General features: G+C 40.6%; 1 protein-coding gene and 1 pseudogene across 1 annotated transcript; one reads left to right on the top strand and one right to left on the bottom strand.

Moving 5' to 3' along the window:
* LOC127635036 (intraflagellar transport protein 140 homolog) overlaps positions 1–22,818 on the top strand; it is a 31,284-nt pseudogene extending 8,466 nt beyond the window's left edge.
* LOC127634950 (transmembrane protein 204-like) lies at positions 1,737–15,903 on the bottom strand. Its single transcript, XM_052114720.1, has 3 exons — positions 14,869–15,903; positions 13,463–13,618; positions 1,737–4,742 (listed from the first exon to the last, which is right to left on the bottom strand). The coding sequence occupies exons 1-3, from the start codon at positions 15,113–15,115 to the stop codon at positions 4,498–4,500; spliced, it is 648 nt and encodes a 215-aa protein (XP_051970680.1). The 5' UTR covers positions 15,116–15,903; the 3' UTR covers positions 1,737–4,497.

Here is a 22,818-nt window from a genome sequence, read left to right on the forward strand (position 1 = left end):
GAGAGTGTGTTAAGAGACGTTATAAACAGTTCTGTTCACTTACTCTAATGTTATCAGGTGTGGAATCACCATTTAAAGACGCTCTTTGGGGCGGCTGTGGCTCAGGTGGTAGAGCGGGTCGAGAAGATTGGTGGTTCGATTCCCGGCCCACGTGACTCCACATGCTGAAGTGTCCTTGGGCAAGACACTAAACCCCAAGTTGCTCCCAATGGCAGGGTAGTGCCTTGCATGGCAGCTCAGCCGTCATTGGTGTGTGAATGTGTGTGTGTGAATGGGTGAATGAGTTACTGAGGTTAAAAAAGAGCTATATAAGTGCAGACAATTTACCATTTTCTCTTTTCAAGTTACTGTGATTATTTTTTGCCTTGATTCTTATTCACAGTCTCCACAGTTTTCAATCAATGTATAATTTAACCATTTCTTTTACAAAAAACATCAGATAAATACTGTGTGCTTTAAAATGTCACCCTTCATTCTAGCCCACGTAAGAATATTATCAATTCCATTTATGAGAATATTTTGCCAAAAAAACGCTTCCTATGGGAAGTTAATGCAAAGGTTATCAAGGGGTGGAGCTTACCAAAGAGTCATGGCTCATATTCCAGCCCAAAATAATCATATTTACTTATTTGGAGTAGTGGTGGCGTAGTGGGCTAAAGCACAGAACTTGTAATCAGAAGGTTGCTGGTTCGATCCCCACAGCCACCACCATTGTGTCCTTGAGCAAGACACTTAACTCCAGATTGCTCCGGGGTGGATTGTTCCTGTAATAAGTGCACTGTAAGTCGCTTTGGATAAAAGCGTCTGCCAAATGCATAAATGTAAATGTAAATTTGCATTGTGACATTATTTTCATGACAAGTAGAGAACCTATCCAACTTTTTACTTGGTGTAACGGCAAAAATAATGGTATCTTATTTCAGAATCAGACTGAGATTTATTGCCAAGTATTCTCAAATACACAAGGAATTTCTTTGGGTGATAAGAGAAACAAGCAAGTGCACACATAACATTTCTGTGAGACAGAAAAGTTAAGAGTATAAATAGACATACAAAAAAAAAAAAATAGGACATACAACATAGAATGGCGTATGTACATGTGCAAGTGGTAATATCTGTACAATGTAGGGGTATGTACAGTTATTGAATTAAATATGAGTGAATTTACATATGTACATGAGATATTTATTTACATTATTGCACTATGGGGAGTCCTGTTTGATTGTTCATGTAGTAAATGGCCAGAGGGTAAAAACTGTTTTGTGCCTGGCTGTCCTGGTGCTGAGTGCTCTATAGTGCCAACCAGAGGGCAACAAGTTCAAAAAGGGAGTGGGCAGGGTGTGTGGGGTCCAGAGTGATTCTACCTGCACGATTCCTCACTCTGGAGACATTCAGGTCTTGAAGGGTGGGCAGGGGGGGCACCAAGAATCCTATCAGCAGTCCTGAGTGTCCGTTTTAGTTTCCTTCTGTCTGATTTTGTGGCTGAACCAAACCAGACAGTTATTGAAGTGCAGAGGATAGACTTAATGATGGGCGAGTAGAACTGTGTCAGCAGCTCCTGTGGCAGGTTGAACGTCCTCAGCTGGTTAAGGATGTACAACCTCTACAGCGCTCTCTTCACAATGGAGTCCATGTGGATGTCCCACTTCAGGACCTGAGAGATGGTAGAGCCCAGGAACCTGAATGACTCCACTGCTGCCACAGTGCAGTGGGGGTGGCGGGTGGGAGGGTGGGTGATCAACCTCCCATCTGTATGCAGATTCATCACTGTTACGGATGATGCCAATGACCGTGGTGCTGTCTGCAAACTTCAGGAGCTTGACTGTGGGGTCCTTTGCAGTGCAGTCATTCATGTACAGGGAGAAGAGCAGTGGAGAGAGGATGCATCCCTGAGGAGCACCAGTGCTAATAGTGAGAGTCCCGGATGTGAGTTTTCCTAGTCTCACTAGCTGCTGCCTATCTGTCAGAAAGCTGGTGATCCACCGACAGATTGTGGTTGGCACGGAGCGCCTGGGTCAGTTTGGTTGAGAGAAGATCAGGCATGATGGTGTTGAAGGCGGATCTGAAGTCCACAAATAGGATCATTGCATCATCTACAGACCTGTTTGCTCACTAAGCAAACTGAAGGGTGTCTAGCAGGGGTCCAGTGAGGTCCTTCAGGTAGACCAAAACCAGTCTCTCAAATGACTTCATGACCACAGACGTGAGAGTGACAGGTCTGTAGTCATTATGTCCTCTGATTTTGGGTTTTTTGGGGACCGGAATGATGGTGGAGCATTTGAAGCATCAGGGAACTTCAAACTGCTCCAGTGCTCAATTAAATTAATCTGTGTGAAGTTGAAGGCCAGTTGGTCAGTGCAGACTTTCAGACAGGCAGGTGAGACACTGTCTGGTCCTGAAGCTTTCCTAGTCTTTTGTTTCTGGATGACCTGGCACACATCATTCTCACAGGCCATAAGTGCAGGTTGTGTAGCAGGAGGGGGGAGTAGGGGGGTTCCAGGAGGTGTTTGTGTGTGTGTGAAGATCAGAACGGGGAGGGGTGTGAGACTGGGCTTTTCAAACCTGCAGTAAAACACATTCAGTTCATCAGCCATTAGTTGACTCTCTACAGAGCGAGGGGGAAGAGTCTTATACTTGGTAATGCTTTTCAGGCCTTTCCACACAGATGCAGGACCATTGGCTGAAAACAGTTTTTTCAGCTTTTCAGAGTAGCTTCTTTTAGCCACTCTGATTTCCTTAGTCAGTGTGTTTCTGGCCTGGGTAGTACAATATTTTATCCCCACTACTGTAAGCATCCTCTCTGGCATGACGAAGCTGTCTGAGTTTCCCCGTAAACCATGGTTAATTGTTATTGAATGATAAAAATGTCCTAGTAGGGATGCACATATCCTAGGAAACTGATATATGATGTCACAGTATCTGTGAGCTCGTCCAGATCTGTGGCTGCAGCTTCAAATACACTCCAATCAGTGGTCAAAGCAGGCCTGTAGTTCCAGCTCTGCTTCATTAAGTGGTAAAGAATTGATACATAATTGCAGTATTTGTTGTACTGTCTTTTTAATGTATGATGTAGTTAATAAAAATCATTGTATTACAATATAGTAAAAACCATTAAATAACAATTACTGTTCTACAGTTGTGAGATTCCAATGAGCAATGAGAGTTGAAAACAACTCTAAATGTAAACATCTAAATGCATTATGGTAAGGAGAACTTAAATACGGTCACAATGCGTAAAATGTTATCTTTATGCAAAACACACATTTGTACTTTTTTTCTGTTGATTTTGGGATGAAATCCGACCACATGTTTCCATGAGATTTACCTTTTCAAATCCATTCTTCAGAATTCTACAGATCTTCTCTCACAATCAGCAAAAAAACAAACAAAAAAACGAAATAAATTGCAATTACAATAAGTTTATATTTGTTAACAGTTAACACAATTAACATGAACTAACAAAGAACAGTACTTTTACAGCATTAATGGTATTTTTTGTATTTTTTTAACACTAGTTACATCATGTTAGATATTACAAACTGACAATTAGCAATATTTTATTGCATAATTTATTATTCTTTGTTAATGTTAATTTATAAATATACTATTGTTCATTGTTGGTTCATGTTAGTTCATAATGCGCAACTTTTAACTTTTAAAAAATGTTTTAGGATATGTTGTCAGTCAAATTAACCCAGATTAATAGGTGCTGTAAAAGTATTGTTCATTGTTAGTTCATGTTAACTAATATAGTTCTGATATTAACCAATACAACCTTACTGTAAAGTTTTACCGCATTTATTAGTCTTGGTAAATATTAATTTCTAAATATAGTAATAGATTTGTTTACAGTTAAAGTTATTATTATTATTATCAGTCAATACATTATGAACTATCATGAATTAACAATTAACAAAAGTATATTTATAAATGAACATTTACCAAGATTAATAAATGCTGTAAAAATGCATTTATTCATTGTTTGCTCATGATAGCCAATGCATTAATTGATGATAAAGAATTTGACCATATTGTAAAGTGATACTGAAAAAATGAAAAAAGTGTGCAGATTCAGTGTCGGCCTATTAATGACTATATTCAATTGTCCTTGGTTTTGACCATTATTCAATGCAGTGAAAACATTTTTTTTTGTTGAAATTGGTGCTTTATGTTTCGAACAACCATATTAGATACATGTGCATACAAATGTGCTTCTACTTTTTCATAAGTGCACTCATGAACATAAACGTGTCAAGATCCAGCTTGATCTCATAAATCTTTGCCGCAACATCCACAGTCCTACTTCAGTGTTTAAATGAGTTTCGTAAATACTCCATTTACTACGAAAATAATTTCCTTCATCTTCGCAGTCACACGATTACTGCTCTTTAGTATAAAGTTCCAGCAGTTCTGTTTCGTATAGAAATGGGTTTATATCCCTCTCATGCAAATATCCAATGTGTCTTTTTGTCTCAAAGCGTGTAATGTCTTCACACGTCAGCACGGTGACTCCACATAGTCATTATCAAGGCGTGGCCTGAAGGGCGTGGTCAAAGATCGTCTGATGACAATAACAGGTGGCGACAGACAGTCTTCACGGCGATGCAGAATGTTCCAGATTAGCATGGCAGCTGCTAGCGTTGCGAACAGGCATGAGGCAATGTTGACATAGCATGAGTAGGAAAGGTGCGTGTAGGGTCCGATCCTGTAGAATGTCACGAGGCCGATCACCAGCACAAAACCTGCAGAGAGACAGACAGGACTTAGTTTCGAAAACCCATAATGGTTGACCACAAGTTCTTTGCTTTGTGTGTGAGTGAATGTTTAAAAAAAGCAAAGTTAAATTAAATAAATCTCTCAACTCTTGTCACTGCAATAAGATATATGGCGTATACAGTAGGGCTGTCATGGTTATGAAATTGGCTGATGATTAATTGTCATAAAAATAATTGTGATTAATGCTTAATGGTCTGTTCTGTCTCAGTTTGATATCGAGTACTCAGGTTTAAACCAATAATGCTGTTCATTTGACTTCAAACTCTTCAGATAGGGTTTATAAGTTCAGTTCTCTGGTTTTTGTGCAGCTGTTTTTGTGTTCTGGTGTTAATATCTCTGTGGTGGTTCGGCTTTAACAAAACAAACCGTCCCATCTCGCAAGCGGTGGCTGCACGAACTGCTGCTCTCGTGCACTCTCACGAACGTGCAGAGGAGAGTAACGGTCGTGAAGATGTCCACTAAATAATAAATGAGAATTGGTTTGTTTTTCTGCATTACTCTGAACATTATTGCATGCCTTCATTTACCAGGAATGATTTCTTTGACTTCTGAATGATACTTTTGTGTCCTTTTGAAGTGCCACTGCCATTGTATGACATCAGCGAGCAGAACATTTGTCAGAATTTCTCCATTTGTGTAGCGAAAAAGAAAGTAATTTGGGTTTAGAACAACACATGGGTGAGTAAATAATAACAGCATTTTTTATTTTGGGTGAACTATCCCTCTAAAATGTTATTTATTCATATTTTACTTGAAATCATACAAAAAACAGGAATATATGATTTCCTGTAAGGCTTTAAAACTTTATATAAACAAAAATAAATAGTAATATATTTAATGATATAATACATTAAAATAATATTTAATATATTAGGCAATTTTCTAATTTTGTGTATCTTTTTTTGTCTACTTATATGTATACAAAATATATATATTATACTACATTTTATTGTATTAAATCATATTTAATATTATGCAATAGTAATATACACTGGCAGCAATTTTGCTGTTTCGGAAGGAAATTGGTATTTTAAAAGTCATTTTTGATCAAATCTAGACAGCAGCATCACTCCAACACCTTATCCTTGAGTAATCTTGATAAATTGATCATTTGATACTAGAAAATCACTTGCCATTATATCAAACACAGTTGAATGTTGTTTGGTTCATAAATGAAGCTTAATGTCGTCTTTGTGTTTGTTTTTGAGTCGCCACTGTATGCAATAGACTGACATGTCTTAAGGTCAATATTAGGTAAAAAATAGCAAATAAGAAACAGCTTTCTCTGTATTTAAGTCCATTTTTTACAATAAATTCTCCTCCCTTATCAGTCAATCTCCACTTTAACTTTCACTTTCACCTTCTTCTTCTTCTTGTATTTTTAGTGATTTACATTCTTCATGCATATCGCCCTCTACTGGGCAGGCAGACAAATTTGTAGTGAAAATGGACTTAAATATTGATCCGTTTCTCACCCACATCTATCATATCACTTCTGAAGACATGGATTAAAACACTGGAATCATATGGATTACTTTTATGATGCCTTTATGTGCTTTTTGGAGTGTCAAAATTTTGGCAAACATTCACTTGCATTATGAGGACCTACAGAGCTGAAAATTTCTTCTAAAAATCTTCATTCATGTTCTGCAGAAGAAAGAAAGTCACACATCTGGGATGGCATGAGGGTGAGTAAATGATGAGAGAATTAACATTTTTGGGTGAACTATCCCTTTAAATTAGATATCCGTGTGCTCACCTCTATTTAAAATTTTGGTCTCAGGGATATGTCTGATAATTGATTTACCTGCTTCTAAACATCCCATAAATCAAGTGAACTTTAGAAGGCCTTGGTCTGGTTAAGTGGGCGATTCATTGTCAGAATAAGCTTCAAAGTGCACCAGACATAATGCTGAGAGTCAGATGTCTGGCTCTGTTAGACTACCTGATTTATAACCAGCATCACATCTGGGTATTGCCAGAAATACAGAATGCAGAGGGTGTGATATGAACTCAGGACATGATTTCAGAGAATTCAGAGAAATGCAAAAAGTTACAGATTTCAGACCATGTTACATTAGTGTGTGTGAGAGTGTTACATTAAGGCAGGAAAAAGAGCGTGCGAGTCATTTGTTCTTTCTGCTTTATTCTGAATGCAGCTGTTTTTGGCTCAGTGTCATCTCTTTTCCTTCCTCTCTTCTATCCTTCCATTCTTTCCTTCCTTCCCACCGTTTCATTCAGTTTAATCTGACGATTCTTACTCACAAACGCATACAATTGAACTAGAACACTGTGTACAACAACAGGCCCCATTAATTTTATTTTAGGAACAGATGTTTGTCTCTGTGTGCTTGTTTGACTGCCAAACGTTACGGATCTCTCCCTGTGTCGCTTTCTCTCTGTGTTTCTCAGGGACTTTTATTCTCACTTATTTGTACTTGTCTGTAACAGCATGTTCTGATTTGTCATGACGTGAGAGGACATTAAGCTTCTCATTGAGCCTTAACAGATAAAACATCAGATGACCGAATCTAAAACTGTAATCACGTCCTCTTGCTGTCATTTTAATTCTCTAACACACCAAAGCATCAACGCGAGTTACCTAGAAAATATTAACTTTGTATTAGTTGAAAAAAACTGATCACACTGTAAATTCAGTGACAAGAGGTCGAAAGTTCTGAGGCTGAAATCAGTCTGTGCTTACTGAAATTCAAACCACTGCCCGGCATACCTGTCAACACTCCCGTTTTTTCCCGGGAGTCTCCCGTATTTCACTCCCATCTCCCGCCCCCCTCCCGTTTTGTTATTTCTCCCTGGAAACTCCCATAATTTGTATGACCCAAACCTCGTTATATGAATAATCTTTAAAATCTTTCAAATTTAACAACAGCTGGACGGAAGAATTTAATTTCTTTTCTCGTAGCCATATCGTTCATATAAGTTAACATAAACAATGTGGAGGTAGTTTTTATCCTAAAATGATATTTTAACACCACTGACGATTAGGTTTTGGGTTCAGTGGTTGAGTTAATAAAATATGCATGACTGACGACTTACATCATTTAAAATTAAAAATACAACTCGCTTTTGACGCCACCTTATGGATGGTCAACAACACTTCCTGGTTTGGCCACAGGGGGCAGTGGTTTGAATCACACGAAACACAGACTGCTTTCAAAAGCAGAACATTTGACCTCTTGTCAAAGAACTCACAGTGTGATCAGTCTTTTCATTGTAACACAAAATAAATAATTAAAAAATACAAATTATATTTTCTCTTTAACATTTAGTACATTGATATCGTGATATATATGGGGGTCCATGACATCAAGAAAACCCTTTGTATAGCATATGGCTGATCAGGGCTAAACTGGTAATCTGGCATACCGGGCATGCTCCCGGTGGGCCGACGTACTTTGGGGCCGATCAGAGGCGGACTGGCCATCGGGAGAAGCGAGCGGGCTGGTGGGTCGGCCGTGAAACGCTCCGAATGGGACTCGACAATCAAAAATGAGCCACCGCGTTATGCAGAACGGACCACAAAATGATGGTTCGATATGCAGAAAAGGACAGCGAACACCCCAACCCCCCAGCAACTATTGGATCACCCCCCCCTTCTCTTCCCAGTAGAGCCCTGTGGCTGATAACGAGAAAGTTGCTGGTTCGTGCCCTACAAGAAGCGGGCCACAAGACATCACAAGACATTGTGGCCTTGACCTAGGGTACTTAACTCTAGGTTACTCCAGCGGGCATTGTGCCTGTAATAAGTTAATTGTTTAAATGTCGTGGAAACAAATTCCACCACACCTGTTTGTGCGATCAGCAGTAATCGCTCACTGTCAATAGACTGGAACTCTAGTGTGCAAACTGTTGCAATATAGTCAGAGTTTGATATGCATCTGAATGTTTATATAGAGTTGATAGTTTGGCTGCATCTGACTGGACATTCCCATTTACTTCAGGGAAGCGGTTTGTGCATGTTTATAATTTACATTGTGATGTAAGCATGTAATTGTTTTATTTTGTCCGACATAATCTGTCCCTTGAGTTTGTGTAAACAGACGCGGTGTAGCGGGGACAGTCAATCATTACACTTGTCTCCTCCACCCTTAAGACACACACACACACACACACACACACACATACAGTAGATTCCGGGGGCTTTTAGACCTGTCTTAATGAAACATGCTCTTCCTTGACATCACATACAGTATGTCCAGTTCTCTGTCTTCTATTGGTGTTTTGTTCTTAAAATATTGTCAATTTCCATTAAAGTCCATTTCTAATAACTCTGACACTCGGCCGCCCCACGTCTCACAGTCACACACCCCCTTTCTGTCTTTCCTCTGCTGCTCTGGGTTTGCATAACAGGTAGTTACAGACACTTCCTCGTCCTGAGGAGGGATATCCTGGCGCCTGACTGTCGCTCTGTAGAGCTGTGTGCCTGCCGCTGGTGATCTGGACCCCATTTAGCTAAATATAACTTGCCATGCTTAAAACACACACATTCGCAAACCGTGCACTCGCACTATTAGTTGTACTGACACACTAGAAGATCACCGTCATAGCAAAACGTCACAATAGACAAACCACGGACAAGACTATTCAATGACCCATATCTGCATTAAAAAAAACTATTTATCACGCTAAACTAACATGACTATAATAAAGAACATGGGTAAAAAAATGTGAGTGGTGCTCGCCCGTGCAGAAATTGCCACGATGCTATGGTGATGTGGGTGGTTATTAGAATTCGTGTTCACATAAACAATGGTGAGTGTGGTTTGGAGGTTGCATTTTCGCTCTAAAATGATATTTTCACTCTCCTAACGGTTAGGTGTAGGGTTGGGGTTTGGGTTAGGGGTAGAGTTAATAAAATATGCATTCGTGTTGACTGTGTTATGTCATTTTCAACTAAAAACACAACTCCCTTTTGGCGCCACCTTGTGGACATTTCACCCGGAAACTAGTCAGCAACACTTCCAGGTTCAGCCACTGGGCAGTGGTTTGAATTTCAGTAAGCACAGACTGATTTCGACCTCTTGTCGCTGAATTTACAGTGAGATCAGTCTTTTTTTCAACTAATACAAAGTAAATATTTTCTAGGTAACTCGCGTTGATGCTTTGGTGTGGAGGGTGGTTGGGTGGTTACCAGGGCATTGCTAGGTGTCTGTTTGGGTGTTCTGAGTGGGTTTTTTTCATGTTGCTATGTGGTTACTATGGTGCTCTGGATGATTGCATGCAGGCCCAAATCAAAAGAACCCACCCTCAGGTGTGTATGATATTCTGGCCCCTAGATATGGCTTGGATTTAGGGCTATCAAATTAAAATATCGAAATGCATGCCGTTACCGCAGTGAGGTAGAGTCTGAGCCAAAGCTGTCGCTTCACAACCGAGTTCAACTGAACACCACTTCTATCTGGGAATATTACAACCGAACATACTGCAATTAAAGGGACATTCTGGGTTCAATACAAGTGAAGCTTAATCGACAGCATTTATAGCATAATGTTGATTACCACCAAAAATATTTTCGACTCAAAAAAAGTGTTAAAGCAAGGAATTTATAATGGAAGTGAATGGGGCCAATCTGTAAATGTTTAAATACTCACTGTTTCAAAAGTATAGCCACACGATATAAACATTACATGTGCGCTAACATGATTTTTGTGTGATAAAATCGCTTGCATGTTTTACCGGCATTGCGTTGTCATGGTAACTAAGCTATCATTTTGCACATAACTTTACACAGAAAAGGTTAGTATGCAGTTTTATCACTCTAAAATCATGTTAACATGTATGCTGTTTATGTCTTCTGGTGTGTGGGTCTGTGTGGGTCCTAATGCCCCAGTATAGTGACGGGGACACTATACTGTAAAAAAAGCACCGTCTTTCGGATGGGACGTTAAACCGAGGTCCTGACTCTCTGTGGTCATTAAAAATCCCTAGGGCACTTTCTCGTAAAGAGTAGGGGTTTAACCCCGGTGTCCTAGCCAAATTCCCCCATTGGCCTCCTAATAATCTCCATCCCTGAATTGGCTACATCACTCTACCATCTCCTCTCCACCAATAGCTGGTGTGTGGTGGGCGTTCTGGCGCACTATGGCTGCCATCGCATCATCCAGGTGGATGCTGCACACTGGTGGTGGTTGAGGAGATTCCCCCCTATACTATGTAAAGCGCTTTGAGTTTGAGAAAAGCGCTATATTAATGTAAGTTGTTGTTGTTATATCTGTAGTATAAACAGTGCAGGATGAGTTAAGTGTTTAATACTGGAGGGTTAGGGACATGTACTGTACATGTAATGCACTCTACAGTGCATGTTAATAGCCCATATGCAAGCATAGCAGCAAGTAAACATGGTAACGATGCCAGTCAGCATTTAAACGCTCATATAGGACACATAGATGTCATCTGGTGTGCACAAACTGCACATTCACATGCAACCAAAGGTCATACACAATACAACAAGATAACATCACAGCTAGCATGCTTTTATTGTACATCAACAAGTTTTTGAAGAGACATGCCAGTGTATGTCCCTAATGGGATTTGATTTAATTTCTCAGTGGGATGCTGGCCAGTGCTCTGTTGTTTCCTGTTAAAATGTGTGTTGTCACACTGTGTTCAGGCTGCTGTGCTTTGTTGATGTTCATTCTGTTATAGATCCTCAAAGCTCCATCTTTCCTTTCCCAAAATGCAGAACAACAAACACAAGACAATAGAGAGCATGTATCTTTGGACAACAGCAGCAGAGCTGGCTTACATATTGAAGAATTGATTTGGCTTTTGAAGGTGGGAGTTTGCTAGAGTGTAGTATGTGTCCAATGTGTTTAGTTAAGCAGGTGTTAATGTGCACTGGATGTTTGGTTTATTGTACTGCAAAAAGTTATACTAATAATAATCAATATTTGTTTTGTTTTCCAGTAATAATTTCACAACTTAATAAAACAAAATCCCATTTTCTCCCAATTTGGAATGCCCAATTCCCACTACTTTAGTAGGTCCCTGTGGTGGTGCGGTTACTCCCCTCAATCCGGGTGGTGGAGGGCAAGTCTCAGTTGCCTCTGCTTCTGAGACTGTCAATCTACGCATCTGATCACGTGACTCGTTGTGCATGACACCGCGGAGACTCACAGCATGTGGAGGCTCATGCTACTCTCCACGATCCACACACAACTCACCACACGCCCCATTGAGAGCGAGAACCACTAATCATGACCACGAGGAGGTTACCCCATGTGGCTCCCCAGGTCTCCTAAGCAACCAAATTGGCCCGGTTGCTAGGGAGGGTAGAGTGACATGGGGTAACCTCCTCGTGGTCGCTATAATGTGGGTTCTCTCTCTGGGTGGCGCATGTGGTGAGTTGTGCGTGAAGCCTCCACGTGCTATGTCTCCACGGTAACGCACTCAATAAGCCACGTGACAAGATGCAAGGATTGACAGTCTCAGGCGCAGAGGCAACTGAGATTCGTCCTCCGCCACCCGGATTGAGGCACTATGCCACCACGAGAACTAAGAGTGCATTGGGAATTGGGCATTCCAAATTGGGGAGAAAAGGGGAGAGCCTGCCTCATATTTCTCCACAAAATAAATGGAAAATTAACCTCCCCAGAAAAGGAATATTCCAGGCTCAGTACAAGTTAAGCTCAAATGAAACATTTTTAACATAATATTAATTAACGCATTAAATTACTTTGCCAAAAAAAATAAAAATAAAAAAATGACACGATGGGGCCAGTCCATAAACATTAAAAACACACTGTTTAAAAAGTATAGCAACAAGACATAAACATTATATGTATTAACATTATTTTAGTGATTTTAGTTGCTCAAAGGGTTTCCCAGTTTGCATTGAAATTGTAATATTGGAAATAACGTTACCCAGTAAAGTTTAATAAGCAATTTTATCACACTAAAATCATGTTAATGTGCATATTGTTTATGATATGTGTCTATACGTTTGAAACAATGAGTATTTTTATGTTTATGGACTGGCCCCATTCACTTCCATTGTAAGTGCCTTTCTGGAACTGCAATTTAAAAAAAAAAGGGTCGAGTTAAAATTAAAACATTTTTCTCGTAATCAACATTATGTCACAAATGCTGTCGATTGAGCTTAACTTGAATTAAACTAATTCTATTTAGATTTGTATTATTCCAAAATAATACTGTAATACAGTCATTTTTTACAGTAAGTGCAATAATGCATAAAATGTACTTAATTGTCATGCAAATGATGTCAACATGCATAATCCATTTTCTTTCAACAAAATATCGTTTTTGTCACTTTCTTTGTATTTAAGGTTAAAAAAGACCTGGACAAGTTTTTTTGACAGGTGTGTGAGATTCATCCATTTACCTGAGGCATAAAATTGCACATTTTGTCTTGCTCTATTAGCTGACTTGTTTAACTTATTTTAAGCATAAACTTCCTTTGCATGAGATATTAAGAGTGATTTCAGTCTTGCTTCTTATGTAAATGTATCTCATTCTCAGGATGTTTGGATATTTTCTGTGAAAACTAGATAGTGAACAAGCACAGAACACGACTGAGATACTGATTAAGAATAATTTTTTTGCATTGTGGAACTCCTCAATGTTTTGTTCTAGCTTTATAGATTTTAACTTTGACAGATTGAGTTGTTATGAGGTTGATGTATATCACTTCATGGGATGCACTCACTGGCTAACTGGAACAGGGCAGCGATGGCCTCCTCCCACCACTGAGATTCCTGGTTAATGTGACTTATCTCCAATAACCCAAACAGGAAGATCAGTTGACCCACTGTCAGAGCCACCGTAGCCATCAGGTTACATGCACGCATCATATCAAACTGAACTGAAATCAGAAAACACAAATATTAGATATCGTTCAATCTAAAATTCAGACATTGGTAAACAATATTGGTTCTGTCTGCGAAGGTCACAGGGCCACTACGTGTGTGTGTGTGTGTGTGTCTGTGTGTTTGTGCATGTGTGTGTGTGCGTGCATGCTGGTAAGGGTAAAGGATCTGAATCATTGTATGGAAGATCCAGGCACAGATGTGCATTCAGGGACAGCTTTGCCATGTGGGTGTCACATCCTGAAACTCACAATCTTTCAGCGTGTCCATCCGTTTCCTATTTCTAAATCAGGATAGATAGACAGACGTGCCAGGTTGCATGTTGCAAGCCCACATACTGTACGTTAGCTTGTTTTTCTTTCAAAGATAGTTGCCATGGTGTAATGCTCGCCAGATAAGTTGATGCCAAAGTCAACGAAGCACATTCATTAAGTATTGTAGAATTCTAGAGATCAACATCTTCATTCTAAATCTTTTGAAAAACATTCTGCCTAAAATGTTTTTGTTTGTTTCATGGAAGAAAGTCATATGAGTTTGGAACATCCTGAGGGTGAGTAAATGTAGTAATTTTTTAAAGTGCACTATCCCTTTAAGAAGAACTTTAAGATGGAATATTCCAGGTTCAGTACAAGTTAAGCTCAATCGACAGCACTTGAGTCTTGAGGGTTTAAAAAAACAAGAATGAATGTTCCAGTGAGGCACTTATAATGGAAGTCAATGGGGCCAATTTTGAAAGGTTTAAAAGGCAGAAATGTGAAGCTTATAATGTTATAAAAGCACTTACATTAATTCTTCTGTTAAAACTGAATAGAATTTGAGTTGTAAAATTGTTAAATTGTCATTTTTACAGTCGTTTTACAGTTTTAGGGTTTACGGCGTCACGTTGGCGTTGCGTTGTCATGGCAACGGATTTGTAAAATTGGCTAGAACTTTACACAGATAAGGTTATTAAGCCATTTTTATCACATTAAAATCATGCTAATGCATATTGTTTAAGTCTTGTGACTAAACTTTTGAAACAGTGAGTATTTTAACGTTTACGAATTGGCCCCCATTCACTTCCATTGTAAGTGCCTCAGTATAACCAAGATTTTGGCTTTTTTTTTAAAGAAAAATAATTATGTGGTAATGCTGTCGATTGAGTACAACTCCTATTTCATTAGAAAATCAACAAAACATGTTAGTGCTTCAAGTTTTGCACACAACTGTATGCATGCACAGTTGCATGCATTTCTCGAGGACTCACGTTTGACAGTGCTGCGTGATTCCTGGTACCCTGCGAAGTCCGATCCCCAGCTGAGCCTCTGACAGGGTGTGTTTGTGTGAGCGTGCGTATCCTCATGCGGACACATTCTCCAGAGCCCGACGCTTCGCCGTCGCCCATCCTCCAGCACCTGCAGCACCCAGTTGGAACTAAATGTGGCCAAGTTATTGAGCACCAGAGAAAGCAGGGCCATTGCTGCCGCCACCACCACCAGCCTGCGCACGGCCATACGCCCCCCGCTGTACCTGCTGCACCAGGGCTGGGCCACTCACAGTACCCCCAAGCCTGCCGGAGCGTCTGAAAACTTGCAACTCCAACAAAAATCCACTCCCCAGTACACGCACACACACAGTGAAAGTTTAGCTAGAGGACATCGCCACTCATTCTTGTGTTTTGAGGATGTTTTCTGGGGCGATTGGAGTCTTTAGCCCTCGTCCTCAGAGTCAGGGGCCACAGATGCTCGTAAGGCTGGATGGTAGACCTCCAAGGCCATCACATACATGCATAAAATGTTCTTGAAATAGTTCCTCTTCTAACTTTGTCGCAAATGTTGTCTTATTCTGGTCCTCCTTTCTTCTTAACCCTTGCTGCCTGTCCGTTCTTCTCCCTTTCTCCTCCAGATGTCTTCTGGATCCTTATTTCTCCTCGTCTCCCTGCTGGGAATGCTGTGGAATGCTAAAAGATCTGCGTGATTCGGTCTCTCTGTGTTTCTTTTTTCCCCTCCACACACTCCATCTCTCTGTCACAGACTCGTTTTGTAGTGCCCTTATCTCAAATTACTTGTCTTAAATAGTTTCACAAGTTTCTCGAGCGTGGGAATGTGCAGGTTTGATCCCTGAAAAGCCCAGAAGATCTGTGATGAGACAGAAGGGAGTACTGTGGAAATGACTCTCTCTCTCTCTCTCTCTGTGATAAACACTTTACTGCAGCCACAGGATGTGTTTCCTGGAAGGAAAGCAGACAGAACAGAATACAACACCCGTCCTCTCTCTCTCTTTCTCTGTTTGACTCAAAGTGCTGGATATTATTGGAACAGAGGATAAAATATCATGTATTTATTGTTTGCCAAAGATGCTTTTACTAATTTTCATACTTGGGGTTAGGGATTTGAACACACCCATAACCACAAGTATTGAACATCCTGCACATGAATGATGCATCAAATCGTTTAGCTTGTAGAGGAGAGGTGTACTATTGGATTATTGAGATTCAGTATTTTGGGAAGTTGACACGTCCTGCCTTGTGATGTAGCTGTACATGTAAAACTATTTTAATAGCTTTTTAATTATAGCAACTATAATGCCTGCCATTTTTATGACCTCTTATCAACTGAGAACATTTGTCACACTGCAGGACTGTTTAAAATGAACAAGTGAATAGGGTTGGGAACCAAGAAGAGACCATTTAAAAAAAAAAGATTCAAGTGATTTCCATGGCTTTCGGTTCCGTTAACGGTTTACTGACGTGCATTCTTCCGCCGATGTGGTTGCAAAAACATGCTTAATATTGAAATGATGAATAATGAACTAATTAATCTTATGATCCGGTTCTTTTGAATCTACTGCGAGAAACGTTCAGCATGACGAGTGTAGCCCGATTCCCCAACAAATGACTCTTATGAGCCAGTTCTTTTGAATCTACAGCGAGAAACATTCAGCATGACGAGTGTAGCCCGATTCCCCAACAAATGACTCTTATGAGCCGGTTCTTTTGAATCTACTGCGAGAAACGTTCAGCATAACGAGTGTAGCCTGATTCCCCAAGGAATGACTCTTATGAGCCGGTTCTTTTGAATCTACTGCGAGAAACGTTCAGCATGACGAGTGTAGCCCGATTCCCCAACAAATGACTCTTATGAGCCAGTTCTTTTGAATCTACAGCGAGAAACATTCAGCATGACGAGTGTAGCCCGATTCCCCAACAAATGACTCTTATGAGCCGGTTCTTTTGAATCTACAGCGAGAAACGTTCAGCATAACGAGTGTAGCCTGATTCCCCAAGGAATGACTCTTATGAGCCGGTTCTTTTGAATCTACTGCGAGAAACGTTCAGCATGACGAGTGTAGCCCGATTCCCCAACAAATGACTCTTATGAGCCAGTTCTTTTGAATCTACTGCGAGAAACGTTCAGCATGACGAGTGTAGCCCGATTCCCCAACAAATGACTCTTATGAGCCAGTTCTTTTGAATCTACAGCGAGAAACATTCAGCATGACGAGTGTAGCCCGATTCCCCAACAAATGACTCTTATGAGCCAGTTCTTTTGAATCTACAGCGAGAAACATTCAGCATGACGAGTGTAGCCCGATTCCCCAACAAATGACTCTTATGAGCCGGTTCTTTTGAATCTACTGCGAGAAACGTTCAGCATAACGAGTGTAGCCCGATTCCCCAAGGAATGACTCTTATGATCCGGTTCTTTTGAATCTACTGCGAGAAACGTTCAGCATGACGAGTGTAGCCCGATTCCCCAATGAATGACTCTTATGAGCCGGTTCTTTTGAATCTACTGCGAGAAACGTTCAGCATGACGAGTGTAGCCCGATTCCCCAATGAATGACTCTTATGAGCCGGTTCTTTTGAATCTACTGCGAGAAACGTTCAGCATGACGAGTGTAGCCCGATTCCCCAATGAATGACTCTTATGAGCCGGTTCTTTTGAATCTACTGCAGAAACGTTCAGCATGACGAGTGTAGCCCGATTCCCCAATGAATGACTCTTATGATCCGGTTCTTTTGAATCTACTGCGAGAAACGTTCAGCATGACGAGTGTAGCCCGATTCCCCAATGAATGACTCTTATGATCCGGTTCTTTTGAATCTACTGCGAGAAACGTTCAGCATGACGAGTGTAGCCCGATTCTCCAATGAATGACTCTTATGATCCGGTTCTTTTGAATCTACTGCGAGAAACATTCAGCATGACGAGTGTAGCCCGATTCCCCAATGAATGACTCTTATGATCCGGTTCTTTTGAATCTACAGCGAGAAACATTCAGCATGACGAGCGTAGCCCGATTCCCCAATGAATGACTCTTATGATCCGGTTCTTTTGAATCTACTGCGAGAAACATTCAGCATGACGAGCGTAGCCCGATTCCCCAATGAATGACTCTTATGATCCGGTTCTTTTGAATCTACTGCAGAAACATTCAGCATGACGAGCGTAGTCCGATTCCCCAATGAATGACTCTTATGATCCGGTTCTTTTGAATCTACAGCAGAAACATTCAGCATGACGAAGCGTAGTCCGATTCCCCAATGAATGACTCTTATGATCCGGTTCTTTTGAATCTACTGCGAGAAACATTCAGCATGACGAGCGTAGCCCGATTCCCCAATGAATGACTCTTATGATCCGGTTCTTTTGAATCTACAGCGAGAAACGTTCAGCATGACGAGCGTAGCCCGATTCCCCAATGAATGACTCTTATGATCCGGTTCTTTTGAATCTACAGCGAACGTTCAGCATGACGGAACGTAGTCCGATTCCCCAATGAATGACTCTTATGATCCGGTTCTTTTGAATCTACTGCGAGAAACATTCAGCATGACGAGCGTAGCCCGATTCCCCAATGAATGACTCTTATGATCCGGTTCTTTTGAATCTACTGCGAGAAACATTCAGCATGACGAGCGTAGCCCGATTCCCCAACGAATGACTCTTATGATCCGGTTCTTTTGAATCTACTGCGAGAAACGTTCAGCATGACGAGTGTAGCCCGATTCCCCAATGAATGACTCTTATGATCCGGTTCTTTTGAATCTACAGCGAGAAACGTTCAGCATGACGAGTGTAGCCCGATTCCCCAATGAATGACTCTTATGATACGGTTCTTTCGAATCTACAGCGAGAAACATTCAGCATGACGAGTGTAGCCCGATTCCCCAACGAATGACTCTTTTGAGCCTTTCACTTTTATATTTATATACATTTTAACTTAAAATCTTGATGTTGATAAAAAAAGATCTGCATCATGACACAATGGATAAGAAAATCTCTTACATTGAAGGAGTGATCCGAGTCATATCTAGTGACCAGAAATTTCTTAGAGACTTTGGGGTGGGCTCTATTAACTTGGGACAGTCAGCAACCACCCAGAAAACCATAGTAACCACCTAGCAACACACCAAAGCCACTCACAACAACACAGCAGCAGCATCCTAGCATTGTGTTGGGGACTTTTGCACAGGATTGCACCTCTTACATTTTCTTCAGATAATTTTAAAATCTCGTTTATTTTTATGTTTTTATCCATTTAAGGGATTTATAACCGTACAGGGTGGATTTGCTTGGTGACGTTCACTTCTCTCTCTACTTGGCTGCTGAAGTTCTGGGCCCCAGAAGATTGAGGGAATTTCCTGTTGCCTAACTCAAATAAACTGCTCACATCTGTATCTAATAAAGCACTGAACCGAGCGAGAGAGGGGGAATGTGGGGATTTTGGATAACTAAAACCAGATGGGGTGGATGAAAGAGGAGGGAGGGCACGAAAGAGAGCGTCGGAGTGTGTTGGATGTTGATGGGCTCATTCCATGCATAGCTGGAATGGTTCTCTTTGAAGTGGAACGAAATGCAGCCACTACATGCTTTTAGGATGATAACATTCCTTGCTAACCTTAGCGGTTTAAAGTTATATCCAATATTACAACGTTGTTGTCATGACAACGGAATTCTGTATCCTGGTATTGAATATATAGTAAGTTCTAACTCAATTAAGGTTAAGTAAGGGATAATGTACAGTCAGCTGGTTGTTCTTCCACAATAAACCTGACCGCTTATTACAAGTTTACTAATCGATTGTGTGTGAAAAGTCGTCGTCTGGACGTGGCTCGCGTGTGTCTGGGGAACATGGGTAATGCGCGGGCTTCTCGTGCATTTAGGGAGGCAGAAAAAGAGCCAGAGGTGGAGGCAAAGGTGGCAGTACTGGTTACACAACTGGGCATGTTGGTATGATACACAAACTTTGAAACACACACAAACTGGTCCTCTGTTTGGGAGGGGAAATAGAATATTAACCAAAAATATGATATCATATTTTGGGATGCATATCATAAGAAACACCCATATATGTGGCGTTCTGACATACGGGACATCATAGAAGTTACATGCGTTGTGAATGATGCTTCATGTTGTATTTAAAGTACACAGTCATAAAGACATATTTATCTAAATAAACCTAGTGTGCATTGAACCATTTTTGAATAACAAAAAGCCTGACCATTTGGCTTTATCACAGCACCTCTGTCTGTCTCTGCAGGAGGATGCTGAGCACTTGTATAAGTCCTGTGGGAGGTTTGATTTGCTGAATAAGCTCTATCAGGCAGCCGGTCAGTGGCCACGGGCAGTATAGACGGCAGAATCTCATGACCGCATTCACCTAAGAAGAACTTACTACAGCTACGGCAAACATTGGGAGGCTATAGGAGACAAGACCCTCACGCTGAATCCACCAAGATGTCACTTAAATATTCTGGGTTCAATACAAGTTAAGCTCAATCGACAGCATTTGTGGCATAATGTTGATTACCACAAAAATGTATTTTGACTCGTCCCTCCTTTTCTGTAAAAAAAATAAAAAATAAAAAATCAGGGACTTGGGTGGTTCAGCGAGTATTGACGCTGACTACCACCGCTGGAGTCGCTAGATCGAATCCAGGGCGTGCTGAGTGACTCCAGGCAGGTCTCCTAAGCAACCAAATTGGCCCGGTTGCTAGGGAGGGTAACCTCCTTGTGGTCGCTATAATGTGTTTCTCGCTCTCGGTGGCGTATGTGGTGAGTTGTGCGTGGATGCCGTGGAGAATAGCGTGAAGCCTCCACACGCGCTATGTCTCCGTGGTAACGTGCTCAACAAGCCACGTGATAAGATGCGCAGATTGACGTCTCAGACCCGGAGGCAACTAAGATTCGCCACCCGGATTAAGGTGAGTCACTACGCCACCACGAGGTGTTAGAGCGCATTGGGAATTGGGCATTCCAAATTGGGGAGAAAAGGGGAGAAAATCCACAAAAAAAATTAATCTGTGTTAATTTGAGGCACTTACAATGGAAGTGAATGGGGGTGAATTTTTGAATATGAAAATACTCCCTTTTTAAAAGTATAGCCACAAGACATAAACAATATGAGTGTAAACATGATAAACATTTTAGTGTGATAATCACTTAATAACCTTTTGAGGTTAAAGTTGTAGCCAATTTTACCACTTCGTTGCCATGACGATGTAATGTCAGCAAACTCTAAAATTACTGTACAAATGATGATTTAAACAACTTTACAGCTCAATTAGAAGAATTATTTAAAAGTGCTGTTTATAAGATTATAAGCTTCACATTTCTGCCTTTAAACCCTCCAAAAACTGTCCCCATTGACTTCCATTGTAAGTGCCTCACTGTAATGTACATTTTTGCTTTTTTTAAAGAAAAGGAGGGTCGAGTCAAAATAACTTTTGTGGTAATCAACATTATGCAACAAATGCTGTCGACTGAGCCTAACTTGTATTGAACCCAGAATATTCCTTTAAAAGGCAGAAATGTGAAGCTTATAATATTATAAAAGCACTTATTATATATATATATATATATATTAATTCTTATGTTAAAATGTAAAATGTGTTAGCATGATAAAATAGCCAATTTTACAACTTTGTTGTCATGACGACATAATACAGAGTAAACTCTGTAATCTGGTAAATTCCGTAACACCGGTAAATCCCTGAATCTATCACACTAAAATCATGTTGACACCTATAATGTTTGTGTCTTGTGGTTTTACTCTTAAAACTGTGTATTTTAACATTCATGGTCTGGTCCAATTTACTTTAATGGCAAGTTCATTTTTTATTTTAGAAAGGGGGGATGTCTAAATATCATTTTGGATAGTTATCATGTCTGTTCATGATCTCATGTGTTCGGTTCCCAGGAAACACACAAACGGATAAATGTATACGTGTAACGCACTGTAAGTCACTTTGGATAAAAGCATCTGCCAAATGCATAAATGTAAAAATGTAATCAACTATAAGTCACAAATGCTGTCGATTGAGCTAAACTTGTATTGAACACAGAAAATTCCTTTAACTCTCTTCTATCTCTCCCTTCTTTGTAGTTTTGAGAAGTGAGACACACATCTGTTTGAAATTCCCAGAATGCTCATGGACGATAACGTTTCATTGGAGATCTACATCAATAAAATGAAAGACAAGTGAGTTAGTATGCAGTGATTGTCTCTGTCTCTGCAATCTGATTGGCTTGGACAGGGATCTGTATAAGTGGTGGGGACATTATCTGGAGAGCCAATAGGACATGGAGGCCTCAGGTGCGTGTTCACTGTTATCTGGGGAACATTCAAAAGGCACGAGGAGGGGCGTGTTATTCTATTGAACTAAATTAAATGAAGGGTTAGGACAGGATGAAATCAGCCAATCAGTGCACTTCTACACACAAGCTCAAGCCTATAACAACACCATCAGACTTTGTAAAGAGAATAACTTGGATGACAGCTCATGAATCTGGCGTTGCTTAGCAACCCAGAGGACATGATGGACACGGCCATGTATTATGAAGAAAAAGCAACGCACATGGACAGAGCCGTTATGCTTTATCATAAGATATCATGCACCTACACGGTCGATTTGTCAGTAAGATGCATTCCTTTTTTACATACAAGTACATGCTGTGACTGAGTTTACCACCAGGTGATGCTGATAGCTTATGATAGACATTCCACTTATTCTCTCTCTCTCTCTCTCTCTCTCTCTCTCTCTCCTCTCTCTCTCTCTCTCTCTCTCTAGGCAGGTCATGTATCCAAGGCTTTGGGATTAGCTTTTGCCACAGAGCAGTTTGGAGCCCTGTAGTTGATTGCAGAGGACCTGAATGAGACCAGTGATCCTGCCTTACTAGCACGCTGCACACAGTACCAGAAAGCTGTGTAA

Source organism: Xyrauchen texanus, chromosome 42 (assembly GCF_025860055.1).
Source record: "Xyrauchen texanus isolate HMW12.3.18 chromosome 42, RBS_HiC_50CHRs, whole genome shotgun sequence".
Taxonomy (NCBI): Eukaryota; Metazoa; Chordata; class Actinopteri; order Cypriniformes; family Catostomidae; genus Xyrauchen; species Xyrauchen texanus.

Coding starts and splice junctions, on each gene's coding strand:
- LOC127634950 (XM_052114720.1), bottom strand. CDS start 15,115: ATGGCCGTGCGCAGGCTGGTGGTGGTGGCGGCAGCAATGGCCCTGCTT. Junction 13,619..14,868: donor ATCACGCAGCACTGTCAAAC/GTGAGTCCTCGA, acceptor TTCTGATTTCAG/TTCAGTTTGATATGATGCGT. Junction 4,743..13,462: donor TGCCCTGTTCCAGTTAGCCA/GTGAGTGCATCC, acceptor GTCTCTCTGCAG/GTTTTGTGCTGGTGATCGGC.